We start from the raw sequence: 27,375 nt of genomic DNA on the forward strand, positions 1-27,375 counted from the left end.
AGGAGAATCGGAAGAATGTAACTCCCACGGGTTGAGATAAGAGCAGTCCCACAACTAAGGTATAACACAAACCACTACTGCTACCACCAGTGATAATAATGATTAGTGAAATAACAAGGGGAGAGGATACAAGTGCTCACCACCCGCCGACCGATACCCAGCCCGACCCGAGCAGTGATCTGGGCCTTCCGGGTAACTCCCCCCGGTTTATATACTGGGCATGATGTGCTGTGGTATGGAATACCCCTTTGGCTAGTTTGGGTCAGGTGTCCTGTCTCTGTTTCCTCCCGGCTTCCCCTCCTCCCTGGCAAAGCATGAGACTGAGAAAGTCCTTGGTTGGAATAAACATTACTTAGCAACAACTAAAAACATCGGTGTTATCAGCGTTGTTCCCAGGCTGAAAGTTAAAAAACACAGCACTGCACCAGCTACTAAGCAGGAGAAAAATGACTGCTATAGCTGAACCCAGGACAGAGGGCTAGGGATAGGAAAGAGGTAATCTCAGCCTGCTGCTTCACGAATTGCACTCTTTAGTAACAATAGAAGACAGAGATATTGCCACACTCATGCTCCTTCCCTGATGACCATACCTAGGCTTGTGTAGCTGAGTTCTGATGGCTGTGTGTTAGTCAGATAGGGAACACATCTGGTTTAAAAAGCATAACAAGATTTATATGAAGAAATTATATATATTTAAAAGTAATAGCAAGACTATTTTTTAAGCTGGATCATCTCCCATATCTACTTTGCATATCCACTGCATAGACATTTCTCAGGGCAGAAGGGAGGGAACAGCATGCTGAAGATGGAGGAGGGGACTACATGGCTGTGGAAGGGTGGCAGAGTGAGCAATCCTGGCTTAAGGTATTGTATCTGAAGACTTCACCTCATGAATGTACAGTCCAAGATAAAAATCAGTAGAAGGTTCACTCTGCTTTTACCTAGTTAGACCAATATACAACTGTCACACTTTCTTGTAGCTGGAAAATAAATTTGCTTAAACACTGTTGAACTCTTTTAAAGTGGCTTCTGTGTCGTGCGAATTGTAAACATTCACACCTTTCTCCAATCCAGTTAAGTAAGCAGCAAGATATAAATCCCATGAATTTCAAGAACAGCCATTTAGCTGAGACACTACTATTCTTTAAGCTTAAGAGCAATAACTAGCCCTTCAGTCAGCAGCTGAAGGGGAATTTCAAACCAATTTTCACAGAAGATTTTTTTTTATTATTATTTTTTACTAGTCAGGAATATAATATTATGGATTAACAATACTTGCTCCATAGAGTTAGAGGTAGGAAAATGAAAACAGCATGTCAGTCTGTAACACCATCTGATCTACAGGATAAAACCAGGGCTTACTATATTAGGAATTGGAGGAAAGTGTTTGTAAACTCTTTGCATAAACTCTGTGATTTTTTTTAAATACGTCTAAGTGCTAAAGTACTTATATCTATGGGACTTCTGTCCCCTTTCTTATCACTAGTTGATGCAGTCCATCATTTAGATCCCACATCTATATTACAGTGCATCTGATCCAGTACTTGAGCAGGGTATCTGTGACCATCTATAGGGTTGCAGCCTATGACTGTAATTAATGATAATGGTAGTGAATTTATCAGGAATTTAAATAGTCTTAGGTATTAAGGATTTGAATGCTTGTCCTTGGCTTTGGATTATGAGTGGCTCCTCCATTACACACTTGTACTTTATATTCGGGCATTAGCCAGGATCAGTATCTCCTTCTAAGAATGAAACCACAACTTGAAAACCCTCACATCATTACTAATCTTTCTTTTCTAAAACTCTGCTAAGTTTTAATTCATTATTTTAAAATTAAACAGAACTTGATGGCTTTTGTTACTTATTTAAGAAGCCCTATGGCAGATTCCAGCTTGCACACAGCTGAAAAAGAAATGTGTATGTGTGTATGCCCATGTGCCTGCCTATATAAAGATATATGTGTGTATATATATTTATATATATGGAAAGACTGACAAATATTCTTCCTTTTGTTAATCCCACCATCTTCGATTTAGCCTCCATGCCCTAGAGAGGCAAATGTTCAAAGTGATGTGTACAGGGATAGAAAAACAGCAGCAGGTACCAGGATTTAGGAATGCATATCTGTACCATAGCTTATGATTGGGAAAACCCTACCAGGCTATTGTAAGGAAATCTCCAGACACCTTAAACATAAAATGTGTAGTTCTAAATAGCACGGTGTAGATTTGAAAGGGGTCTGAAGGCAGCACTAGTCAGATCGTGGCATTGCCATAGCAACAGACATTGAAATTCAAAATATGAAGTGCAAAATGGGGGTGGGAGAAGAAGGATAAAGAAGAGAAAAATAGTAAGCAATGATGAAAACCTGTAAAAAGAATATGAAAGTTAGACTTTTATAAGCAATGATAGAATAAAATGTCCTTATTCTGCATATTATTTTCATTTTTTTACCTTTTTCACACAGCAATTTCAAAATGCTTTATAAATATTAACAATCTACACCATCCAACATCCCTCAAGGAAAGTATTGATCTTGTCATTTATAGATAGAAATACTGAGGCAAAGAGACCTTTGCGTAAGTAGAATGTGTATGGCAGAAGTGAAAAGACAATTCAGCTGTTTGCTTAGCTATGTACTCACATGCTCTTTGCTGCATTGCTTTACCATGACAGAGCTTTATAATGTTATTATATAGATATGTAACAGAAGGACCTGAGTAATTTTAATAACAGTGGTAGTAACAGCATTCTGTTTCTGACACTAAAGCTCCAGTGCTATAGTACGCAGTTTGTGTAATTACTTAAACTTTTAACTGTATTTCTTTACAGTAATGCTGATTGTAAATAGGGAAAGAATGAGTAAAATGGTAAACTGCATTTTTTTTTCCCAAAGATGTACCACAGTTTAGAAAGAGATACTCATTCATGCCTAGCTCACCAAGAAACTACAGCAAATCTAACTCAACGTGAAGGCATTAATATGCCCTTGTTGGGGATAAAAGAACCATGTTGTTGGTCAAAACCCTGAGATTATTAGGGAATTTTTTCTCTATTTATTATTTTTAGCCCTTACGGACATCTCTTTGCAATCTTCTATTCTGAATATACCTCTATAATAACTTCTCTGTATTACTGACTTGTGAATAATAGAATTTTTAGTATATCCAGGACACTTTTTTTTATGTTGGATTTTGCAGTGATTTGCATTTTACTTCAGCTTTTTGATGGAGTGATAATGAGAAACTTTCCTTCTCTCTCTTTCCTACATTTATATTTCTCTTCCAGGCATGTAATTAAATTTAAAGTTGTTATCATTCTTGGAGCATTATAATGCTACAGTATCTATCCTCTGAAAACAACTTTAAGGTTTTTCAACATGCATATCACCAGCATAAAGCAGACAACTTGCATGTCACATCCAGGAATTCAAGGCAATGAGCCATAAACAAAGAAACTAGATAAAGGTAGAAAAGAAGCATTCAAAATTATGAAAATGTGCTGACTGAATTATTGACTGGCAGTGCACCAGAAGAGTTGCAGCAAACAGAAGAACAAAAAGAGAAAGATTCTTGAAACCTCGATCTTAAACAAATAGGCCAAGAGTTTATAATTTCAGGAGCAAATCCTCTGGTATTTCTAGGTTCACAATGGTAATTATGATAGAAAGCTGAAAATTCTCTGGTAGTTGCGAAGCCAGATGAGATTAAAGCATGAGCTTACAGAAGATGAGTCATGTCAGAGAAGACAGACCCAGGGTAGTAAATGGAAGTTTTCAGGTATGTTTACTAGACAGATGCTATAGTTTCAGCTAGTTGAACCATGAAGTCCTTTGCTTGGTAGGTGTTGAGGTGTTGTTGCGCCACAGAACTCAGCATGTGTCCAGGTGCTTGCTGAGTTTGTCAGGAGGCAATTCTGCAGTAAGATCTGAAACAATTCTTCAATGCCACCATTGTCCAAACCACAGGTTTAAAATACCCACTTGGTCAGCTTTGGTTTACCATGGAGCTATAGATTTAATGTGTATGATTTAAAATGTAGGAGCAAAGGGGAGAGGATGAAAGAAAGTAGGTCCGGCATTGACAGAATGTGCTGAAATAGGACTACAATAATTTTCCTGATTTTTTTTTTTTTTTTTTTTTTTGTCTCCTTTGGATACTTTTAGGACTTAGCCTCTCTGCTTATGGAGTTAGAAGTGGGACGTACATCAGGCCAGGTTGGAATGGAGCAGAGGAAATCACATATGGAGCTGAGAGGAGGAATGTGTGCAGAACCAGAAGACTAGGCTAGGGAAGAGAGGAGAGGCTCAGCATCTGCAGCCTTGTAGAAATAAAGCTGTTAAATTGTCTTTTAATTGCAAATGCTAATATAATTTCAAAGCTTTTCATATTCTATTAATACTTGCACTTTCTAAACAAAATTAATGGTTTTATTTTCAAAATAGTTTGCATATGTCTACACTATACTGCAGTGACTACACTATAGGCCCACCTTCTTTTCATCTTTATTCAACAAATATCTGAAAGCTTTGAAAGAAAAACACCTTACTACAAAAAAGAACAGGGAATTCTTTCTCAGAAGTCAGGCAGGTTCTTCATTAATGTTTAAAAAATTCAAAGCAAAAAACTAACGATGAGATATCTTTCTACTCTCATAACATTGTCTACTAGTTTTAATCAGATTCAAGGGTCTCAAGGCTGGCTAAATTACCGACAGTAGACAAAATCACAAAAGATTGTCTTTAGGCGTGTGAGACTGAGAAGATATTTGCCCATTAAAATAGGTTATGTTTGAATATAGTTGAACCAAGACTGAATCAGGCCGCTTGCACCTGCATTGGTCATAAAGCTCTGACATTAACGGTTTTTATATCGAATTCACTATTTTCATCTAATGTAAGTTTTTTATCCCAAATATTGTTGAAAAGTAACTAAGTGTAAATTACATCTTAAATGTAATGTAAAAACTTGCTTCTGACTGCATATAGGTCTCAACTTGCCTCAAGGTGCATACGGATGCACTACAAAAGAAAGTAATTCTTTCTTATTTGCTTAACAGGTAAATAAAGGAAACTATTTCTGTGTTATGATGTTACGGAAGAAAAAGGCATAAATGCCTTAAATAGAGGTAGGAAACTGCACACAGCAAAGTTTCACTAGTGTTTTTTAAACACTCTGTTCTAAAAAGAAGTCTTGGTTTGGAATATGACTCCTCTACCCATGTCTTGTTTTTTAGACTCCTTCTGAAATACCAGCGACCGGCAACTTACTGAGAAAGGGTGTTTGTCTGCACCTCTAATCTTACCTGTCACGGAGTTCTTATGTTCTTCTATATGTATGAAAAACATTGTGGTATAAAACTTTGTTATTGCTGCATAATTAAATTCATTTGTTCATTTATTTTAAACACAATCTATTACAAAAGATGATATGCAAAATTTTAATATTCATGAAGTTTCTCTAAACCTGTCAAGTTAGTGTAACAATAGTAGCTCTTTTTTTAACTTTTCCTTGTTTTCTTCTTCTCTTCCTATTTTCATTTCTGTTTCTTTTTTCTTCTATTCTGCTCCTGCCACTGAGTTGGGAGGTTACAGAACATCAGACTCCTTGTCTATCTGCCCACAAGCTGCAAAGTCCAAGAGTTGTCTTCTCAGGATTTGACACCATTAGTCACAGAATCACAGAATAATGTGGGTTAGAAAGGACCTTAAGATCACCTAGTTCCAACCCCACTGCCATGGGCAGGGACACCTCACACTAAACCATGCGGTCCAAGGCTCTGTCCAACCTGGCCTTGAACACTACCAGGGATGGAGCATTCACAACTTCCTTGGGCAACCCATTCCAGTGCTTCACCACCCTCACAGTAAAGAACTTCTTCCTTATATCTAACCTGAACTTCCCCTGTTTAAGCTTGAAGCCATTACCCTTTGTCCTATCACTACAGTCCCTGATGAAGAGTCCCTCCCCAGCATCCTTGTAGGCTCCCTTCAGATACTGGAAGGCTGCTATGAGGTCTCCACACAGCCCCCTCTTCTCGAGGCTGAACAGCCCCAACTTTCTCAGCCTGTCTTCATACGGGAGGTGATCCAGCCCCCTGATCACCTTCGTGGCCCTCCTCTGGACTCACTCCAACAGCTTCATGTCCTTCTTATGTCGGACACACCAGAACCGCACACAGTGCTCCAAGTGAGGTCTCATGAGAGCAGAGTAGAGGGGCAGGATCACCTCCTTTGACCTGCTGGTCACACTCCTTTTGATGCAGCCTAGTATACCGTTGGCTTTCTGGGCTGCGAGTGCACACTGAAGCCGGTCCATGTTCAGTTTCTCATCGACAAACACCCCCGAGTCCTTCTATCCCCATGGTGGAGCAGTGGGGACGGAAGCACGCAGATTACGCAGACGCTGCAGGCCCGGTGTACACTGCACCGCAGTGCTGTGACTCCGTTCCCACAGGACCACTGCCCCTCGGGTCCGGCCCCGCGTCCTTCTCGGCGCCCGGAGGCGCCCTCAGGCGTCGTGAGGACAGCCGTTGCTAGGGAACGGGCGCGCGGGAGGCGGGGCGGGAGGGCAGCGCCACTTCCCGCGGAGCGCCGCGGCTCTCCTCCAATAGCGCCGTGCCTCCACGCCGGGAGGCGGCAGCGGTGGAGCATCTTGTCGCGCCGACTGGTCTCTGGATGCAGTGCGTCACCAGGAGGCGGGGAGCTCCCGGATTGGCTGTGGGGGAGAGGGGCAGCGTGGTGCTGATTGGCCCGCGGCGGTCACGCGGCGCTGGTGGGGCTGTGACGCTCGCGGCGGCGAAGGGGTTCGGCTTGTCAGGTAGGAAGGTGCCGTGCCCGGTGTGGTGGAGCCGCCGCTGTTGCCCGTGCCTGGGGAGCGGCGCCCGGGCCGGGATGCGCTCGCCCCTGCCCCTCGCCGTGCCCTGCCCGCCCGCCCGTTAGGCAGCCGGTGCAGGGGGCGGGTAGGCCCTGTGCGGGATTTACCTGCGGGCGGGGCGGGGCGGGGCGGGCACTGGCGCCGCTCACGCTTCGCTCTGAGGGGGCGGCGGCGGCGGTATCCGGTGTCCTCGCTCGGCGGTGGAGCGGGGAAGCGGCGGCGGCGCCGCCTGTCGCCCGGCGGCGGCGCCGCCCCAGCGGGGCCCGCAGCGCGGCGGGTGCCCATCCCCGCCCCAGGGGCTGCCGCCGGGCCGGGGCCGCGCGGCCCTGCGCGGGGTTGGGGCGGAGGGAGGGTGGGGCTGGCCCGGGCCCGTTCCTGCAGCATCTGCCCCCGACGGTGGGGGCCCGGCATGTCCGCTCCTGTCCGGTGCTACGGGCTGTGACTGCCGCGAATAACGGGAGGACGCGCCAGCCACCGCTTGGAGCTGTGATGTGTGCCCACCCGCCAAATAAACGCAGCGCCCCAGGCTTTGAATGTCTCCCCGTGTACAGCTCGGGGAGTTTCTGAACTTAGGCGTTAGACGCAGAGCCAGCATAGATAGAGCCTTCTCAGTGCAGCTGTCCCGGTTTTTTTCGTGTGCGTTTTTATGCTGTGTGTGTTTTTGGGTTCGGTTTCTGCGGTGTTTCTAAGTGCTCACATATCCAGTGCTTGAGATCGAAATACACAGAAGGGCATGAAACACTCCTTTTCACGTTGCAGTATGTTTCTGTTTTGTTTGAATTCACATGAGCATACACCCTTGGAAGAGACACACCGTATGTGAACACGCAGGGTTTTAGTACACTTCTAAGCAGGCCAAGTCATCTTGTATTTGCAAGAAAGCAGCAGTGTTTCCGCGCGTTGATGTGACTTTTCGCACTTTGTAATAAACAAAGAGACTTTGGTGCTCTGCTGTATTTCAGTGCAGCTTCTTATAAGAAGTTCCAGTGTAAGAAAAATCTGGGTGACATCTGAAACCTTTTGACCAAAAGAATTTTCTAGGTATTATTTTAAGATAATTGTACCTCCTGAATGATGTATAATAAAGAGACTGATACAGTTTATTACCTGTATGCGTTAGTCCTTGGGAGACTCAAGGAGGTGGGGTGTTCATACTTCTAATCTGCTCACAGTGAAAGTAAATTGCAAATGATGGACATATTATATGTTGAGGTACAATAGTGGTTATCCTTGGTGAGACAAATGTATTTTCTCTCCTTTTCTAAATTCCTTTTTAATGTGTTGAAGCAAATTGTCTGTACATTGTTACAACTTTAAAATATACATGGCTGGAATGAACCCCAGAAGAGTTGAGCTTTGGGGGTATTTTTTCGAAGGAGAAGATCAAGGTTACTTTTTAACTGAGCAAAAGCTCTGTTAACGACCACCAAGGGCCTTTCCAGCTTCCTTGCAACTATAACTTTGTGTCACAACTGAGTCTTTCAAAGGAAGGCTCTTCTCCAGTTGGTATTTGGGTTGCCAATGTGTAAAGTGGTCATGTAGAAATCATTCTGAGAAAACACTTGAAAGTAAAGACAGGATGAAGAAGGGACAGGAGGATTTTAAGGGTATAGTGACACAAAAGAAGATGAGGCAGGTCTTCGTTATGTGCACCTCACTGGAATGGGAGATTTAACACAGAGAAGCAAGATCCAGCTGCGTGGGGCTGCGCTGCAGTTGGGTAATGTAGGATGGATTTCCATGCCTGAAAGTGTTCATAGTTCAGTGGAGAGGAGCGGGTGATGCGAAGTAGTTTTATGCTACTTTGCCGCGTCTCGGGGTGCTTTGGGCCAGGCGCCTGGCGTCAGTTCTTTGTCCATGCAGAGACCCCCCCTTCCTGCCCCGCTCACCCCGCCGCGGCTCGGGGTGCTTTGGGCTGGAGGCGGCGGGTGAAGGGAGGTATGCTGCGTGTCAGCCTGAAGGCGGAGGAAGCTGGCCGGCAGCCTGGAGCTGCTCCATACAAGGAGATGGGCTTAGCTGCATGAGGTCATCACTGCACAGGGAGGAGGTTTCTGCTCTGTGTGGGAAGTGGGTCTAGGAAAAGGAAAGGGGATTCTTTTGCCTGGGGGGGGGGGAGGAGAAGCAACGAGAGAAGAGAGGAAAGCTTGAGTTCACTCCAGCAGGATATAAGCTGAGTATATGCTCCTGTCATAAGATAAGCGTGCCCACTCGGTACTGTCTTAATTCTAGTGTTGGTGTATTTGCCTTATAAGAATATATTTTGAAAACTTAGCAGAGAGGTTTATTACACAGTAGAGATAGTCTTGGAATTTTTGAGTATTCATTTATTTTAGGGAATTAAAGGGTTTGAAATACTGTGCATGTAAATATGCAGCACATTTCTACTGTATAGTATTTGCATTAGGTAGCTGTCCCATTTTTTTGAAAAAATATATTTTAGAAATTTTTGTTTGGTAGTGAATCAGTGGCATTTGTAGCTGTGTATCCCAGGTTTGATAGGGAAGGTAGGGAAGGTAGTTACCTTTCTTTCTAAGAGCTACATGTGTGGTCTCTTACAGTGCATAGAAAGTTTTGGTAATAGTTCTTAAAAAGCAGCAAGGGTGTTTCTAAAATGGCTTCCCCCCCTCCCTCCCCTTTTTAGGCCAGCTTCATGGGATTTTGATTCCTGTCATCTTGTAGCATGAAATCATATTTGAGAGCATGATTGTAATATTTTCTAATTCCCCCTGCAAGTTTAAATGCAGGGTTGAGGTTCGTTTAGAGTGTAATGTGTCTGAAGTAATACGGATCTTTTCAGTTCTATGTGTTTCCCTGTGGATGATAAAAATAACTTCCCAATAAGTTAGGGCTTAGTGCCGTTATTAATCTGAGTGAATTGTACTTCGTAACATCATTCTACTTTGCATCTCAGATTATCATTTGCTCTATAGACTGCAGCTTCCTTCACATTTCTGTCTTTCTATACAAGAGGAAAAATGCCAAATGGTTTTTCAAACTTTCTTTCCCACAGCTGAGCTTGTTACTGACCTGCTCATGATACACTAACTAACTGAGCTTGTTACTAACTGCTCATGAAGAGTGTCACAGTGAGTAGAGACAACTCTTTATACTCAGAACTGTACTGTAGTTCAGTGACTGTTTTCTGGCCAGTTGTACAGGTTTGTCGGAATTCCTGATCTTTGAAATGTGTTAGTCAGCTTGTTAGAACACAGCTCTGGCTGCTTAATCTTCTCTGTGTTGTGAACTTGCACCTTGAGCAGTGAGGGTATTTCATTAGGTTTTCTGATACGGTTGCTCTTTCTGCTGGGGGGAGAGTTACTACTTTGGCCAAGTCTTGTCCTTACGTTATTGTTAGGGTGAACATGGAGTAACGGCAGTAGTTGTGTACTGTGGGGGGTTTCTGTGTTGTAGCTCTCTGTCAAGGTGATCACATGAAGCTTTCAACTGTTAAAGGAGAATTAAAAACATTGCAAGTGTGCTCTTAATTTGTCCTTTAGGTATGCTTTACAATATTGCTTGCACAATACTGTAGTCCATTTGGAACCCTGTCTTATTAAGTGGTAGTAATGAAAATATTTAATAACTGTTTGATGATAACTATTTGATGATAGCTCATTATTTTATGGTAACTCAGGCATTTTCCCGTATGGTAATCTAATCTTGGTCTGAAGACAGTCCTTTCGCTAGCCCTCTCGTAATTGTCATTATTCGATCTTAGAGTCTCAAAACCTTTTTTAATATTATGGTTTTGGAAGTGATTTATTTTAACACGAGGAGCTGAGATGTTAAGAAATTAAGCTTAAGCATCAAAATAAAGTACCGTAATTAAGACCTAAGGAAGAATCTATTACCTTTTATGTAGGGTCAACCTGTGAAAAGTTTGTGAATTGTTGCATGTTACGTAAGTTCTCCTTGCCAGAAGCAGAAATAGAATCCAGAACAGTGTTAAAGTACATTAATCACGAGCCCTTTGTTCCCTTGAAATTGCCTGTTTAGAAACTGGGAGACATACAATTACAGCAATGAGCGTGATAAGAGTTGTGAAGATGAGCCCCTCTGACAGAATGCTGAATCATCCCCAGAGCACTCCGTCCTCTGTAATAAATGAGGCAGGCATTTATGGAGAAGAGCAGTGTGGAAATAACTACATGATCACATAATGTGTATTCCAAAGAGGGTGGCATTTAGGTTTTCATCCTCCATTTGTGAATCTGTTAATTTCAGTACTTAATTTGTCAGCTTTGCTCCGTTTCTCCAGTTCTCTTTATGCCTAACTTTTTGCTTTAGAAAAATTGGAAAATCTTATTCCATACATTGACAGCATATTGTAACTTACATTGTTGTCACATTTATAATGTTTGCTGTTTGAACTGAGAATGGCAGTAATAAGTTGCTTTTCTAAGTATAAAACACACTGGAGTGGGAAAGGGCATAGATGATTATTGAATGGTTATTTAATGGTTATTTAATAAAGGCAGGAATAATTTTATTGAATATTTGGTGCTGTAATGCTCAGTCAAGACAATAACATATGAACAATGGCTCAGATGGTGGAGGTTGTTAGTGGCTGGGCTAGTAAATCACGAAATTCACACATGCTGAACCTATAATGAGTGGTGTCCCTCAGGGATCGGTGTTGGGACCGGTCCTGTTCAACATCTTTGTCGGCGACATGGACAGTGGGATTGAGTGCGCCCTCAGCAAGTTTGCCGACGACACCAAGCTGTGTGGTTCGGTTGATACGCTGGAGGGAAGGGATGCCATCCAGAGGGACCTTGACACGCTTGTGAGGTGGGCCGATGCCAACCTTATGAAGTTTAACCAAGCCAAGTGTAAGGTCCTACACCTGGGTCAGGGCAATCCCAGGCACTGCTACAGGTTGGGCAGAGAAGAGATTCAGAGCAGCCCTGCAGAGAAGGACTTGGGGGTGCTGGTTGACAAGAAGCTTAACATGAGCCGGCAGTGTGCGCTTGCAGCCCAGAAAGCCAAGCATATCCTGGGCTGCATCAAAAGAAGCGTGACCAGCAGGTCAAAGGAGGTGATCCTGCCCCTCTACTCTGCTCTTGTGAGACCTCACTTGGAGTACTGTGTACAGTTCTGGTGTCTTCAACATAAAAAGGACATGGAGCTGTTGGAGCAAGTCCAGAGGAGGGCCACGAGGATGATAAGGGGGCTGGAGCACCTCCCGTATGAAGACAGGCTGAGAGAGTTGGGACTGTTCAGCCTGGAGAAGAGAAGGCTGTGTGGAGACCTCATAGCAGCCTTCCAGTACCTGATGAGGGCCTACAAGGGTGCCGGAGAGGGACTCTTCATTAGGGACTGTAGTGGTAGGACAAGGGGTAATGGGTTCAAACTTAAACAGGGGAAGTTTAGATTAGATATAAGGAAGAAGTTCTTTACTGTGAGGGTGGTGAAGCACTGGAACAGGTTGCCCAGGGAGGTTGTGGATGCTCCATCCCTGGTAGTGTTCAAGGCCAGGTTGGACAGAGCCTTGGACAGCATGGTTTAGTGTGAGGTGTCCCTGCCCATGGCAGTGGGGTTGGAAATAGATGATCCTAAGGTCCTTTCCAACCCTTACTACTCTATGATTCTATGCCTCTGTGATTCTATAAATAAATAAGAGTAGGGTCTTAAGATAAACCTTAGTCTTTGAATACCTAAAGCTTGTCCTATTGGTAATTAAATTGTGAAAGTTTGTTAAAATCTGTTTACTGTAGCATACTGCTGCTGAGTCTGTTAAAATACAGCTTTCGTGAATTATGCTAAAGCTTTCTTTAATGTTTTGGTTTTCTTTCAGGTAGCATCTGACTTCCTAGTTGTGGCTTCTGCTTCAAAATGTTCACAGATGTGAAGTAGTAGCCCACAATGTTTGTATCCCAAGAAAGTTTCAGGAATTCCAGATCAGGGGTGCAGTCAAGTGAAGGGGCTATGTTTTAAAAATGTGACAATTTAAACACTGTAAAAAATTGTATTTTAAAACAATTGTGCTACCCTTCAGCAAAATATTGTGTGAATTGCTCTTGTAGGAAATTTTAAGGAAAATCATACACCTTTCAAACATCTTTTTGCTGGTTAAAAAATATAAAGCATGAAATCAAAAAACACACACTCGTTTATTGTTGGTGTGCATGTATTTGTTGTTTGCTGGTGCTGTGAATGGTGTGCTTTCTCCCAAGGAGAATATCTTTTGCGTAATTTCCATAATATGGTTGTTTACCAGTTCAGCAGATGTGATAAGTGGAGTTCACCAGATAAAAGCAAATGCTTGATTCACCAAATGGAGAAGAATGTTAGTGGTTGAAGCGCACAGCTGAAAAAGCAAAGAATTACAGAGTTAAAGGTCTGTAACAAAGGTAGAAGGCGGCCATTTAATACCCACTTCTGCCTTTTGGATTGGGTAAATGTTAGCATTGGAGTGGCAAATCACTCATCACTGAATATGTTAAGTAAATCCGAATCTACTTACTTAAACAAATTTAATTGGCATCTAGATTATGTAATTTATCTAAATGATTCCTTTTTCATATGAGGAGGCAATTACACACATCCTTATTAAAGTCAAAATCTCAGTTTGATTCAGTCCTCTTCCTCCATGGCCTCTTAGCTTTCCATGCTGCATGCTTTCTAACTCTGCTTTTCTGGTGCCAGCTGGTACCCTCTGAAAGGAAAGCTGGCCACAGCTGGTGGGATTTTTTCCTCCAGGCTTTGCTCCAGCCGCAGTGTGGATGCACACATTTTTGAGTATTGCAGTAAGATGCCTTCTGTCCCTCTGCAGAATTTTTCTGAAATTAAGTGGGATTTCAGGTTTAAAGATGCAGTCAGTCAAATTCCCTTCAACTATCTCAGAGTACATTAAGGCAAAAATTCTGAGGGACCTAAATAACCCTTACCTGCAATACCAAGATTATTATCCCTGAATTTTTTTTTTTCCTTTTTTTTTTTTTCTGAAGAACATCCATGAATGATGCTATGTCCGGGAGAACACTGGCCTCGTAAATTAAAAGCTAGCTGCTTGGTATCATTGGTGGAGAGAATACTTTTGATACACAGAATGAAAGACAGGGGCTAAAAAAAAGTAATCTGTTGCAATAAAGATCAGTTAGGCTGAATCTTATGTATACAAATAGGTTTCCATGTGATGAGTCCAAGCATATGTTTTGAGGGTTTTTTTGCTCATGTGTACTTCAGTACCATTTATCCCAGAGACCTGGGAGGCTAAACATTCACAACTTTTAACTGCTTGTTATAATACTCATTAATTAAAGCTTGATCCGCTTATGCATTTTGAAATGAGAAAAATACCCTTCAGAAGGAGCGTCTGTAGCCGGGAAGGCATATCTAGAAAATGAATCTGGCTGAATCTGAAAAGATAGGGTAGTTTTTTTCCTTGAAAAATTAGCTCTGGTATGTATATATAAAGTGTACACATTAAATTTTTTTATGCACTTCAAGTGCTTAAGAAGGTGCACATGCATAGTTCAGTCATCTGCCTTTCTGGAGACTCTACCTTTAGTGAAAGTTACTGTATCCCATTTAACAGAATTATCACAGTATCTTCTAGGATATGGAGAGTGTGGGGGAGCTTGAGGCAACACCTTTCAATGAACCGCACAATGTATTTCCTGCAGTGCGACAGTCTGTTGGGAGGGGACAGGATTCTCTTCCTCATGGGCCTGTGTTTCTTGTGGGCTGATTTTCTGTACAGAATAGTGTGTGGTCAGACTACATTAAATGTAATACAATTGTGCCAAGGAAATAAGTGACCTCAAGAAGACTGAGCGAACAGTGAGTTAAGTAAGTAGAGGGTTTAATGAACCAGGAGGATGTCATTAGTTTAATGAAGGAGGAAAGAAGCAGCAGCACAGTGATTGTTCTTTGACTTTCTTTTCAAAAAGTGATGAATACTTGGAACTAGATTATGTTTCTGCTGAGGAGGCCGGTATTGTTATATATTAGAGAGTAATGGCAGATTTTTAATCTAATTGTTTTTGGCTGCAGTGATAAATTCTGGCTGGTGTTGGACGATAGGAAGAAACTAAGCTGCCTCTAGACTTTTAAAAGAATTTAATGTCCTATGGATTTTTGTTTTTCTATGTCTGTCCTTAATCTCAAGAGGTAATACAGTGTTTCTGGAGGAAGCTCCTAGCAGTATTCTGGATTTCTAAATTGAAAAGTGCAATGGCAGCAACTAGGAGTTTGGGGACCTGAAATCATTCCAGGGAGGAGTCTGACATGGTATTCTGTGATGATGAGAGACCCTCAGTACTGTGTCAATATGCTTCCCTCCTTTGTCTTCCTGAAGAGATACCTCATGGGTATCCTCTATTTCCTAGAGATGGTCTAGGGATTGAGGGTTTGCGCTTGGGTTCTGTTGTATGATGTGTGTGTGTGTTCATTCTGACTTGTCATGTATTTATCTCAAGGCAGGTAGATATCAAGATAGGAAATATAACTTTCAGAAGTATTTGGTTTAGGTTTTTCTCCAAATAAGAGGTTTGTGGGGTTTTTTTCCGAATAGGGGAGACTGCTTTCTACCTTTGAACTGGAGAAGTTGCCATGTAATTGAATGAAAGAAATCAGCAAAGAAATGTTAACCGTACATTAACTAACTGGTTAGTCTACAAGGTTTCTTCAGCTACTTTTTAATTTCAGTGTTAACTCTGGCTGCCACTTTTCCTAGAAGTTGTTTCCATCTTCACTGTTCATCTAAGACAAGAAATCTCTTGAAAATGCAATACTTATGTGCTTGTTGCTCTTGTTTATTCACAAGGTTCTTTAATACACTATATAATATACACTGTACATGAGCCTGAGTCACTGATGTGTGTATGTAGGGGTTTTTTAAATTTGTGGCCAACTTTTGGTAATTTTAGCGGTATATGTTTCTGTGTAATTCTAGAACAGTACTGTCCTTTAGCTGGTAGAACTTGTAACAGGGTTGGAGATAATGGAGTGCAGTGCCAGCCACCTGAGAATCATTTTTATCAGCCTCATCCTGCTCAATCCACTTTTGTGTTAAGATCCAATGTGGAGATAAATGTTGGAGCACTGCAGAACTGAGACTTCAGTGAAAATTCATTGGTCAGGTACTTTCTATTGAGGCCATGCTTTTCTTTGGCTTTCTTTGCAGCCTGGCACTTGATTTAAGAAAACCTGAATTCCTGGAAAAAACACAGGAGGGGAAGCTTGCTGTATTTGTAAGCACGTGGAAAGTAGCAAGAAACGAGGTGCATTTACCCTTTGAAAGCAAGGTGTATGTGTGTTATTTTGTACACGGCACTGCCATTTTCAGTGTTAAGAACATGGCATGGCATCCAGAGGCTCAAAGGCACAGTGTGGCTTGTGACAGCCAGCCTAGCTCTGCTATTGCTAACCTGTAGATTAGGTTTAGATTAGGATTAGAGGCTTTCACCCTCTTGTGCTCTTCTGCCTGGTGAGATTCAGTCTTCAGCATCTGCCTTGCTATTTACTTGTGACTCTGAGGCAGAAAATTCTACAGGATGGAAGCAGAAGTGGTGGAGTAATTACAGCTGAAGAGCACTAATTGCATGGTTCACTACCACATGGCAGCCCTTCCCATTGCACATTTTTCACAGGAGGCCTGAGATGATAAAATAAAGGGTATGCTGAGGAAGATTTCAGGCCGTGGGGAGCTAGGAACAACTGCAGGTGTGGTGGGGAATGAGAATCATCTTGGCAGATGGGAGACATCATCTGGAACAAAGCAGGGAGTTAGCGAGCGCAAAAGCAACAACATACAGTCTATAGGCTGGACTGCATGAATACATGATGGGGGAAGAAACAGGGTAAGATGCAGTTCTGTGGAAAAGGATCTGGAATTTTTGGATCGCAAACTAAGAAGGACACAGTATCATGCTATTTGGAAGAGATTAAAGCACTTGGGCAGGAGCTCAAAAGTAATTTGAAGTAATCTCTCTGGTCTTCTCAGAATTGCTGGGTCGTACAGTACCCCACTGTTTTAGATTCTGAACTCGTAAGTGAGACAGGGACTAATTGGAGGGTGTTCTGAGGACACCATTGGTCTGGAAAATGATTTAAAATGAAAAATTGAAAGAATTGAGATTGCTTTGTCCAAAAATAGGATATTCAAGTTGTGTAGAAGTGACTAGTCATTTCTCTCTATTCCGCAGTCATGGGGTGGGGAAGGTTAGGTTTGGTCATTGAGAAACTTTTCCCTTGTGCTAAGGGCAGGGAATGCTAAATCAGATAGCCCGAGAAGACTGAGTCTTGACAAAAGTCTTTCAGCAGTTCTTTGGTGGAACAGGAGAGGATTAGATGGGGTCTTTACATTATAAGCCTTATACCTACATGATTGTTAGTGACTTACTTTCATCTTGTGTATTACTACTATTTGCACATGTGAAAAGAATTCCAGCAGGTAAATGAAAACTTTGTATATCCAAAAAAGAAAGTGTGTCTTGTAATTCTGGGCAGTCTGCGAGTTGTTTTCTGTGCTTTTATCTGTGGTTTTGTTTTTTGCCCCCCCCGCCCTTTTTTTTGGGGGGGGTGTGTGTGTATTTTTTTTGTACTACTGACAAGTGTAAATCCTATTCTTTGATGGAGCTCGTTCCTTCTCATTTGCAGATATTTTTAATAAGATCACAGCTGCAAGAGCTGCTAGGGAAAACTGGTTTTCGTACAGCTGCAGGAGTAAGAGAGTAAGAGCACATTGTGTGAGGATGCTTGTATGTGAGCAAGTACTGAGATATGGACTTCACTTGATTCAGACAGATAAGAACGGATGTTGGCACAAATGAGAAATAATAGTTCCTGTCCTGCTTTTGCAGTTTAGAGGCATCTTGAGATGGAAGTTCTGCTGTTCAACAGATCTGTGGTTTTTTCATTAATTTTTATCAGAATTTTTTAATCTGTTTGTTTCTTGGTGTCAAAAATATCTTTAGGCATGGAATTCTCTCATTTAATTATTTACTAGGCAAAGAAGTACTTAAGAGCAACTTTTAAAAATTTCATTTGATGTTCCCATGTTCTTCTGGGAAACACTTCAGGGATCTGACATACCATGTTACTTTGTGCTATCATCATTTTTTTTGGTACTTTGATCTGACATCCTGCCATACTTACCTGTTTTGTGAGCTAAAAAATTCTCTTTACTTGCTTTGTGCAGAAGTTGCTCCATACTCTGATCAGTAATACCTATGCTTTTTTTGGTGCTTTACGTTCTTCATGAGAGAGAATAATTTGAAGGTTTAGAGGAGCACAAATGTGTCAGCAGTGTAAGAATATGTTATGTTCTCTTTTCCCTTCATTTAAAAAGTCTGATGTTCTGGATGGTTCCTAACCTGACTACTTCAAAGCACTGAACAAATACTTTTGAAGGTATATGTTCAGAGACTACGAGACCTTTTTCTGGTAATGGCATTAAATAACCTACAGTTCTCTCTCCCAGTGTGTTACGTTGCATTTACAGACACGTGACTTCATCTGCTGTTTTATATGCTTGTTGCTCACTATTCTGGAGTTCTTATGTAAATTTTTTAATTATGCGTCAATTTTGATTGCTCATAATAATTTTGTATAATTTGCAAACGTAAGCATAGATGATATGTGAAATGACAGATATGCAGGTGACCGTTCTGAACAGCAGTCGAAGACCTGGCTCAGATTCTGGTGAAGCTTCTGACCCTCCCCTGTGAATCTTTGTCTCTTTAAGTCTTACCCTGCAAGGTCTTCACTGCTGTAACAGCTTCCTATGAAAAACATCAGCAGAAACTTCTTAGAAATCTTTTGTTCACCACTAATTCCAACACCTTTACCCACAGAATCCTTGATTACTACAAAGAACTCTTCAAATTGCGAAGCATGATTTTCCTCTACAAAAGCAGTGGTGTATTTTTATTCTCCTTATTATTCCAGTCTACAAATTCTTCAGTACGGTTTTAACCACGTTGCCTGGTATTGAAGTCAGACTGTCTTTGTTGTGCTTCTGCTGATTGCCTTGTCAAACTCTGAAAAAAACTGATATATTTTCCATTCTCCATTCCTCTTTACTTAGGTCACCTTAAGCCTGAGTTTTTGCAGAACTATTAGTTTGGCAATTTCATATTTAATGCTTTAACACATCAGCTGAATGGTATCTGCCTCTGGTGAATTCTTACTATTAATTTGATATTTTTAAAATGCTTCTCTGATGCTTCGTTTTGAGAGAATGCCTTATATATCCCCTAGTCTACAGGGGATCTGATGTAGGATTGTCTTTGGCTGTCTCAGGAGTAATTTCAGAAAACAACAAATCATCTAGGTTTTCTGCTCTATCTTATCATCTTTTAATTCTTTTATATCTTCATTATCTAGTGGTTTATTGCATTGAAGTAGCAAGCTGTCTGTAATTATCAAATTCTACTGTGTTTGAGCTCAGAAACAGCAACAGGAGTCCTGTAACATTTTATTGCTCTCTTACAGATGGCTGTGTAGTTTGCTGGCAAGCCTTTATCATACTTCTGTGTACTAGCTAGTATACGCCTATCAGTTAGATGAGTATTGGACTTGTATTACCGGTTTTAAATTCTACTAATGACCTGTATGCAGATGAAAATATGCACATAGATAAAAAGTCAGTAGTAATTGGAATTCTAAAGAAAAGTTGGGTTTATGTTTTAGTTTTATATTGACAAACAATTCTCCATTCTAACATAAGTGATAAAGTAGTTCTTAAAAAAAAAAAAAAATGTGCTTTTTGTCTGTGTGCAGAGAGCAAAAGATGGATCTTTAACATCTGCTTGAAATCTGAATGTGCCCAGGTGCTGGTGGTAGTATGTGTTTTACTTTCTTAAGTTCCATTTCAACCAGGAAAGGGGTTAAAACTAGTGTTCCTGTCCAGTGATATGCTGGTGTTTCCAACTGGTTCATATTTGATATAGGAGGACTGGAGCCAAATTTGCTATAATGTTTTTGCTCTTGTTTGTAATTTTTTGCTGGTGAAGACTTTCTCTTGGGCTTTGCAACAAGTATTTTTGTATCTGTTTTTAAAAATGTGGTGAATTTTGTAATGTTCTAGCCAGCTGCGGTTTTTTTCCCTCCTTTTGTATCTGCTTGCATAGCTGTTGAATTTTTGCAGTAACTAAATATAAGCATCACGTACAGTCTTTTCTATTTTTGGTCATCAAGCATTGAAGTTTTGTATTTATATTAAGCAGCACTTTGTTTCTAGAATGTCACTAAGTAACCAGAAGGGAATACTAAATAATGTCTGCTTCAGTGTGAAATAAAGCTATTCCTTCATAAGATTTTATAAATGTGTCCATGATTAGTGCTTTGTTTTAAGTAGTGGCGATCTTGAATATAGTTCTGTTTTCTTTACCCTTACACACTGTGTCTGTCTTTCAGTTTTGCTCAGTATGTCCTTTCTAATAAGGGCATTGCTAAAATAATATTGAATGTCTCATCTAAAACTAAATCTTTAGATGAAACATTCTGGTATAAGATTGTGAGTGAACACTTAATATTGGTCCAGATATAGCTTACACAGTATATCTTACACTTATAAGCTATATCAAAGCTGTTTCTTATTATCTTTTTTATTTCATGTACTTTTTTTTAATATAGAACCTCAAAGATGCAGCCTTCTGTTTCAGTTTGCTTCATCTAGATTGCAGTCCAGAGTTACAGCTTGAAATTTTAGTGCTGCAGTCGCCTGACCTCTTGCTGTTCTAGATATTGGAGTAATTAGAGCCATGTAAGAAATTTCTGTGTCTTGATTGGTCCCTTTCTCATGTTGACACTTGTTTTCTTACAGTCCAGTGAAAATACTACTACTAAGTTTGTCTTTCATATGATGAATTTTGGCCTTTCATGATTTCATTTTCCTTATTAACTGGCTTCCTTTTTGTTTTGTCAAGGGCAAAGTTCAGAAATAAATGAAATTATTCAATTTTATGGCTACAATACACTCTGTCGTAAGAAATTCCGAGAACTTAAAAAAACCAATCTTTGGTTACATGTGTAGAGTCAAAATTATTTCCTGCCTCAGAACAGTGTGTATGAAGTGATAGCCCACTGCTACTTGCAGTCATCTGAGAAGTCTGCTTTTTTGGTTTTCTTGAACTCTCTATCTTAAAAAAAGAAAAATGTATCTGTCTTCTGGTAATAGTCTGAAAATGCAAAGCAACTTACATAACTTTAAGTTTCACAATTTGTTTTAAAATGCTGAAATAATAAAGTTTGATCTCTTTTTCTTTCCCAGAGTCCCCAGAAAATAAAAATATATTTCATAAAGTGAAAATCAGAAGTAGCTGCTGACATAGAGAGAAGTGTACTAAGGATCATTTCTTGAGGAAATTTTTTTAAGGTATGTGAGCTTTGTTTTGCAGAAAAGCTTTCCCAAAAACAACCTGCCTATTTTGCCTTGGGTGGACTAATATTTAGACCAATTTTGAAACGATCAGGCTAGCTTTAGATTACCACTTTGGATGTTTATTGATGGCAGTAGCTCTATGGAAGTATTAATTCAGCTAGTTCATGTTCCATACATTTCACATCAATAGATAGTATACTGAATGTATGGTTAGTATAAACAAATAGTAGGTAAATCGTATGTTTTGTGTTTCATGGTCTTGAACATTCCAGGAGTAGATCCTGCACTTACAGAAATGTCAGTTGTTTAACAGTCCAGTTTTCATTTAAGGCGTGGATGGAGGGCTAAGAACGATTCACTTCACTGTTTTAATGGAATATAACTGCCATAAGCCTCACATTCAGAAATTGAGATAGACTGTCTTAACAAATTAGTCATCTGTTATAAAATTGCTTTTAAATCACTACAGAAGCCTTGCATTTGAGGGTTTGTCCCCTGAATCCGAGTCCTCTTATTTTCCAGTTTTGCAGTGTTATTAATGTTTCTAGCAGGCAAACTATAAGCCATGCTAGGTGATTTGAAGTCCCTGTAGATTTAGGAGCAAGGGAGATGACAGCAGATCAAGAGCAAATATGGTGTACTGTGTACCAAGCCCCTTCCATATTCCTCCTTCTGGAGGGGCCAGATGTGTTCTGTGCTTTCCTGTTCTGAGTTTAACTGAGGGCCAGGTGTGCTTCTGGTCTGTGGTTTATCAATTGCTTACCTTGCCATAGATATTGTAAAACCACAAGTTCCAACTGATGCATGTGGATCCATCATTATTTTAAGACTAGCAATCACAGTCTTGGATATGTTTCATGGCAGTATATAACAGAAAGCACCAGTTGTTTCGAGGGTAGGACAGCATCATGGGAAAGTATTGCTATATGTGTGCTCCCTGCTCATTTTATTTTGGCTATTGTTAGACACACAGGACCCTTGATATGTCACTGTATGACCATTGTCATGTATCATGGACAGATTGCAATCTCTAAATTAAATGTAGATTTACTACGAAAACTACTTTCTTCAGAGTTGTTGCTGGAATTCAGGAAGACTACTAATGCTGGAATGTTGGCTTTATTTCTTGAGGAGAGTGTTACAGTATTGAAGAATTATATGATTATCACTGGATTTTCTCACTGTCATGCTGACAAAACTTAACATTAGTTCGTTTGAAATCTGACTGCCTCACTGTGGTAGTGGTGAAGACGAATTATAAGCTGTATTCAGTAACTATGCTTACATTTATTGCTGTTCAAAGTCTCATTGCTCATTCACAGTATGTTATTAAATGTACATTGAGTGTTCACTTCCTGTCAGTGATTAGTTTGTTCTTTTGAGAGTGATTCTAAAAAGAAAGTAATTCTTACTTTCTTTGAATTGGCTCTGATACATATTTTAACTGTTAAAGCTTATGAAGTATTGATTGGCTAATCTGCATATCCACAGTTTTTACAGTAACATATATATATATTTTTCAAAATAAAAAAATAAACTAGCTGAAACTCATTTGTCCTATTTAATGCACTGGAATGTTATTACTTTTACAAAACATGCTAGAATTCATACTTCATTGGCATGTCAAATTATGCAAGTATTGTTCGTACATGGAAAAAGAGATAAGCCTCATGGATATCGGCCAGAAGTAGGAAAGATCTCCTCAGAGTAAGAGCAAGTAACTCCTAAAGGTTTTTTCTGTATGAATTTAGCAGATCATGTTTGTTGGCATCAGTTCTCCATCTAGCTACTTTAAAACGTGATGCCATCTCTGTGTTTTTTGTTTGGGGTTTTTGTTTTTTTTTTTTTCCTTTAAGGTAAAATATTCTCTCCAAAATCTTTTGAGAAAGATTTTGTTTCCCTTAGAATATGTTTGATACTATATTTTCATCTTTTCAACACTGGAGTAGAAACTCCCCGTATCTCCTACTGGTAAATCTTTTCTGGGATCAGATTTTGTGGCACTGCTTCATTTTGTCACTAATATGTGATTCCAAAATCTGAATGGGAATCTGTCTTTGTCTTACATGTTCAATGTGAGCATTATAATGTATGGTAAAGACAAAAATCGGGACTATTAATATTTCTTCTGTAATCCTGTAACTGTGAACATGGGGAAGCACAAGGAGGATCATGCCAGAAATAGCAGCCCAACTTGTTCGCTGTCCTTGCACGGCAACTCCTGGTGCCGTGGCTGGAGATGGAGAGCTGATCTAAACGGATCATTTTGCCCAGATGATTGTTGTAGGTCCCTTCCAACTGAAATATTCTATTCTGTTGGTCTCACCCTGTAGGGCAGCTGTCAACTCATCTATGCACGCAAAGCAGGGATACTAAACTAGGAAAATACCTGTCCGTATTGGTGCCAGATATTGGCTTTTTGAATATTGGCCTTTGGAAATGTGCTTGTGCTTTTTAAGAGTAATGGAAATAAAGACTACATAGAACATGTCCATGTGTTGGTAATTCTTACAGTTTTGACTTCAAATAAGTGACTGTGATCTGAACTGTTCTCAGTTGTTTAAAAGTGTTAAAATATTAAAAGTGGTTTTAATTAAAGCATTGGGTTTTAGCTAATCAACAGTTAAATGGCTTAGGTCTTGGATACTTGTTCACCACTTCTTTACGTCCACAATATTGGAGCATTTGAGTTTTGCTGAATGTCTTGATTGAGCATTTCCTTAATTTACAATGAAGGCATTCAGAGGCTGGCTTACCCAGTTGGGAATCATCAGCTCTGAGACTTTATTTATGCTCGTTAGTCTTACAAAATCAGAATTTTATCAGTTTTGAAAAACTAATTTTTGCTGTGCTGCTCCTGCCATGATGAATGGAATAACTTAAAAAAAGGACCAGAGTCCAGTATTTGTACAAATTTAGGTAGGTACCCAGGCATCTAATAGTGTAATCACAAAAAAATTTGATTACTACTTAGTGAAGGGAGGCTAAGCAGGCTGGAGGGAGATGTTGGATCTTCTGTTCTATTGATTTTTGAAATCGTATGGCTCCACAGTGAGTCAGTAGAAGCAGACTGAAATATCATATGCTGACAATATTTCCTCCTGCCCTTACCGTCCTGCCTCTCAGTAAAAGACAGAGGTTAGAGTGAAAGCAAGCAAGCTTTACTTGTTGCACAAGGTTAGAGTAAAGGCAGGCAAGTCAGCACTTTACTCATAGCACAAGGCCAGACTTCATCCTGACATTCAATTCCCATCTTTTCTGAATATGGAATGTAAGAAAAGGAAGATGCTATCTTTTCTTATAGCTAATGGACTAGGATATTTAGGTAATGTGCTAAAATGTGCTAAGAGAAAAATTAGCTTGGTTACAAAAGCTAATATGTCTAAAGAGTGTCAAAAAATCACAAATGCTGCTTCAGTCATGTTAGTAAGTAGGTGCTTTAAGATGTTTTGTTTTGCTTCTTTTACTAAAATATTGGTAGTTTTGCAAGACTGTTCTTAAGTTTTAACTGGGAAAATATTATCATTAATACAACTAATAATGACAGAGTCCATCCTTTTTAATTATCTGCTGTTGCTCTTTATGACTGAGCTGCTAGTCATCAGCAAGAATTCTGACGAAAATATGCAGCTTCAAGTTAAAGAGAATATGAAGGGTTGAAATAGATTTAAGGTTACTCATACAACCTTGACTTGTCTCTCTTGTGTAGATGCATAATAACATGGTACTATTCTTACTTTCTTTATCAGATCTTTGTTTCTTTAATTACATAGTATGATTTGCGTTCTGAGAATAAATACGTAGTGGATGAGGCTTATTTCCATAACTTACTGGAAGAGCTAATGGAGGCAGGAAACTGCAGGAAGAGAGAAATGGTCCTGGGAATCAGGCTTTAAGTTCTGATCTGCAAAATCTTCTGAATTTTTCTATGGTAACTGAAGCCAATAACGTCTTGGATTTTTCTGAATACTTAATATGCTAAAAATACTAGGCACTCTGAAAAGTCAGCTCTTTAAGCCTTGTACATTCCAGTATTAGCTGGTACAGTGTTGTCATTAGTTTATGTGTCTCGGTTCTCACTGTAAAATAAGTTGCTTCACCCCATGGGCTGTAAGGAAATGAGTCTGTTAATATTTGAAATACATTCTGCTTATTTAAGTGGCAATTTAAAGCCTATGAAGAAATTGATACTTCTCTGTTCAAAAGAGCCGGGACTTTGCTGGGGTGCAAGAGTTTGTGAATAAGCAGTACACAGGCTGTGTCTGCGCTGCAGTCAAGAGCTGTAATTGCAGTTTATATGAATTTATCTTGCTTAGTTTGAAGCTGCTTAGTATAGGAGCAGTTTCTTGGTGTATATCAGAAAAGAGGATTCAGCCCACACTAGAAAACCTGTGCAAGTCTGCGGAAATTACTTGTGTGCGTTCAGGTCTTCCATGATGTGTTTATCATGTTTATCAGTATCAGAGGGAGGTGTTTTAGAGCTAGCTCAAACAGATGACTTTGACTTGCAGTTGTGTAATAGGATTTCATAAGGCAGCATTTCTTATCTGTTTATCAAATTATTTCCATTTACTACACTAAAGACTGGACTGCCTCAGGGGAAATTGTGTGAACTGAAGGACTCCCCTCTAATGTGTGTCCCAGGGGACCAATGGTCAGTTACATGGGGAACCTTATTTAGGCTATTTTCTGATTTTTGGGAGGTCGAATCTGCAAGTTTAATGGCCTGCTAGTGTTTAGAAGATTAGCTTCTAACTAGTTATCCATTTCCCACAGATGTGCTGCTTGAGAGCTGATGTTTTATTTGGATTTTTCTGTTCTCAGAGAACAGTAAACACCAGAAACAAATATTCTGGGTCGCCAGGAGTGGAATAGTGTATGTAGTGTACTTGGCAGCTCTTGTCTGGAAATACTGTCAGCTATACTTACTTGATTAAACAAGTGGATTGGTCGTTAGTATCTGTCTTAGATGTTCTTATGTGTTCCCCCATAGCTTCACTTTAAATTAGGGAGGTACATTTTGCAGAAGGAAACTGGAGGACAGCCTGAGATCTCTTCCAGTCGTAGATGGGTGTTTGAAACACTCTGTCTGACCCTCCCTTCAGTTTATTTTGAACAGGTATATGTATATGGTTAATTTGCAGTTAAGTTATTTCAGGATTTAGACCTTAATAGTTGCTCTTTGTCACACTGAAAGTTTCTTTTTTTGCTATGTGTCTCATGAATCTTGTGCTGATTTCAGATGTGGTGAAGAGCCTGTATTTTCCCCTGTGTGGTATATAGTGCCTTAAAAAATGGGGTTTGGAGGTGACCTGAAGTACTCTCATGATGCTTTATTAAAACTGCAAGACTGGGAACTGCGACTGCTGGAAACAGTGAAGAAATTTATGGTTATGCGAGTAAAAAGCGATAAGGAGTATGCCTCCACTTTACAGAATCTTTGTAATCAAGTAGATAAAGAGAGCACTTGTCAATTGGATTACATCAGCAATGTGTCCAAGGTAAGACTATTTTGAATTTGGAATATCTTTGGAAATAACAGTGTTAGATTTATTTTTGCTTGCTTTAGTTTGAGTTGGATTTCTGTTCATTCAGCTTCTTGAGAGTTAATCTTTCCAAAGTAGTTAAAATGGGCTCCTTTTAGTTCCTCAGTGGAATATGCAGAAGTTGAGCTTCAGTCTTCCTTTGAAAATAATAATTAAAGTAGAATCAATCTTGAATTCTGAAATTCAGTGTTTTAGTTCTTGGGTTGAGCCTGTTACTTTGTTTAGTGTTTTGAAAATACAGCATGCTATAGTAAGCTTTTCTTTTAAGACAGTTAAATAGGAACTATTGTTTATGTTATATAGAATTTGTGACAGAAATAGAAAAATGCCAGGAAACCAGGGGAAGCCTAGCATTCCAGCTGTTATTCATGCTGCAGCATGTGTTGTAAAAACAAAACATTAATTCAGGATGTTTCTCATAATTGTGAAGTTATTTTGTACCCAATTTAAAATGAGTGTTTACTTTTTATAAGGGTAATGCTGTCCTTCCTCCAAATTACTAATTTTCAGATTTAGAGCAAGTACGGTAAAGGTACCGATGAAGTAAACTTGCATATTTCACCTGTTCATATGCTTCATTCCTGAATTGGAATTCCATCCTGACTGTTTAATTGGCTTA

At 40.0% G+C, this 27,375-nt stretch overlaps 1 protein-coding gene across 15 annotated transcripts in view; it reads left to right on the top strand.

Moving 5' to 3' along the window:
* Positions 1–6,746: 6,746 nt before the first annotated feature.
* The window catches only part of FER (FER tyrosine kinase), a 166,503-nt gene continuing 145,874 nt past the window's right edge, over positions 6,747–27,375 (top strand). For 12 of the 15 annotated variants that reach the window (XM_030511505.1, XM_030511506.1, XM_030511513.1 and 9 more), the window contains exons 1-3: positions 6,747–6,821; positions 21,100–21,204; positions 26,453–26,711. In XM_030511505.1, coding sequence (XP_030367365.1) covers positions 26,505–26,711 — 207 coding nt within the window. In that variant the 5' untranslated portion in view covers positions 6,747–6,821; positions 21,100–21,204; positions 26,453–26,504. The remainder of the gene's footprint in view (positions 6,822–21,099; positions 21,205–26,452; positions 26,712–27,375) is intronic. The other 3 variants (XM_030511519.1, XM_030511520.1, XM_030511521.1) reach the window with 3 other exon arrangements.

Source organism: Strigops habroptila, chromosome Z, assembly GCF_004027225.2.
Source record: "Strigops habroptila isolate Jane chromosome Z, bStrHab1.2.pri, whole genome shotgun sequence".
In the NCBI taxonomy this organism is placed as follows: domain Eukaryota; kingdom Metazoa; phylum Chordata; class Aves; order Psittaciformes; family Psittacidae; genus Strigops; species Strigops habroptila.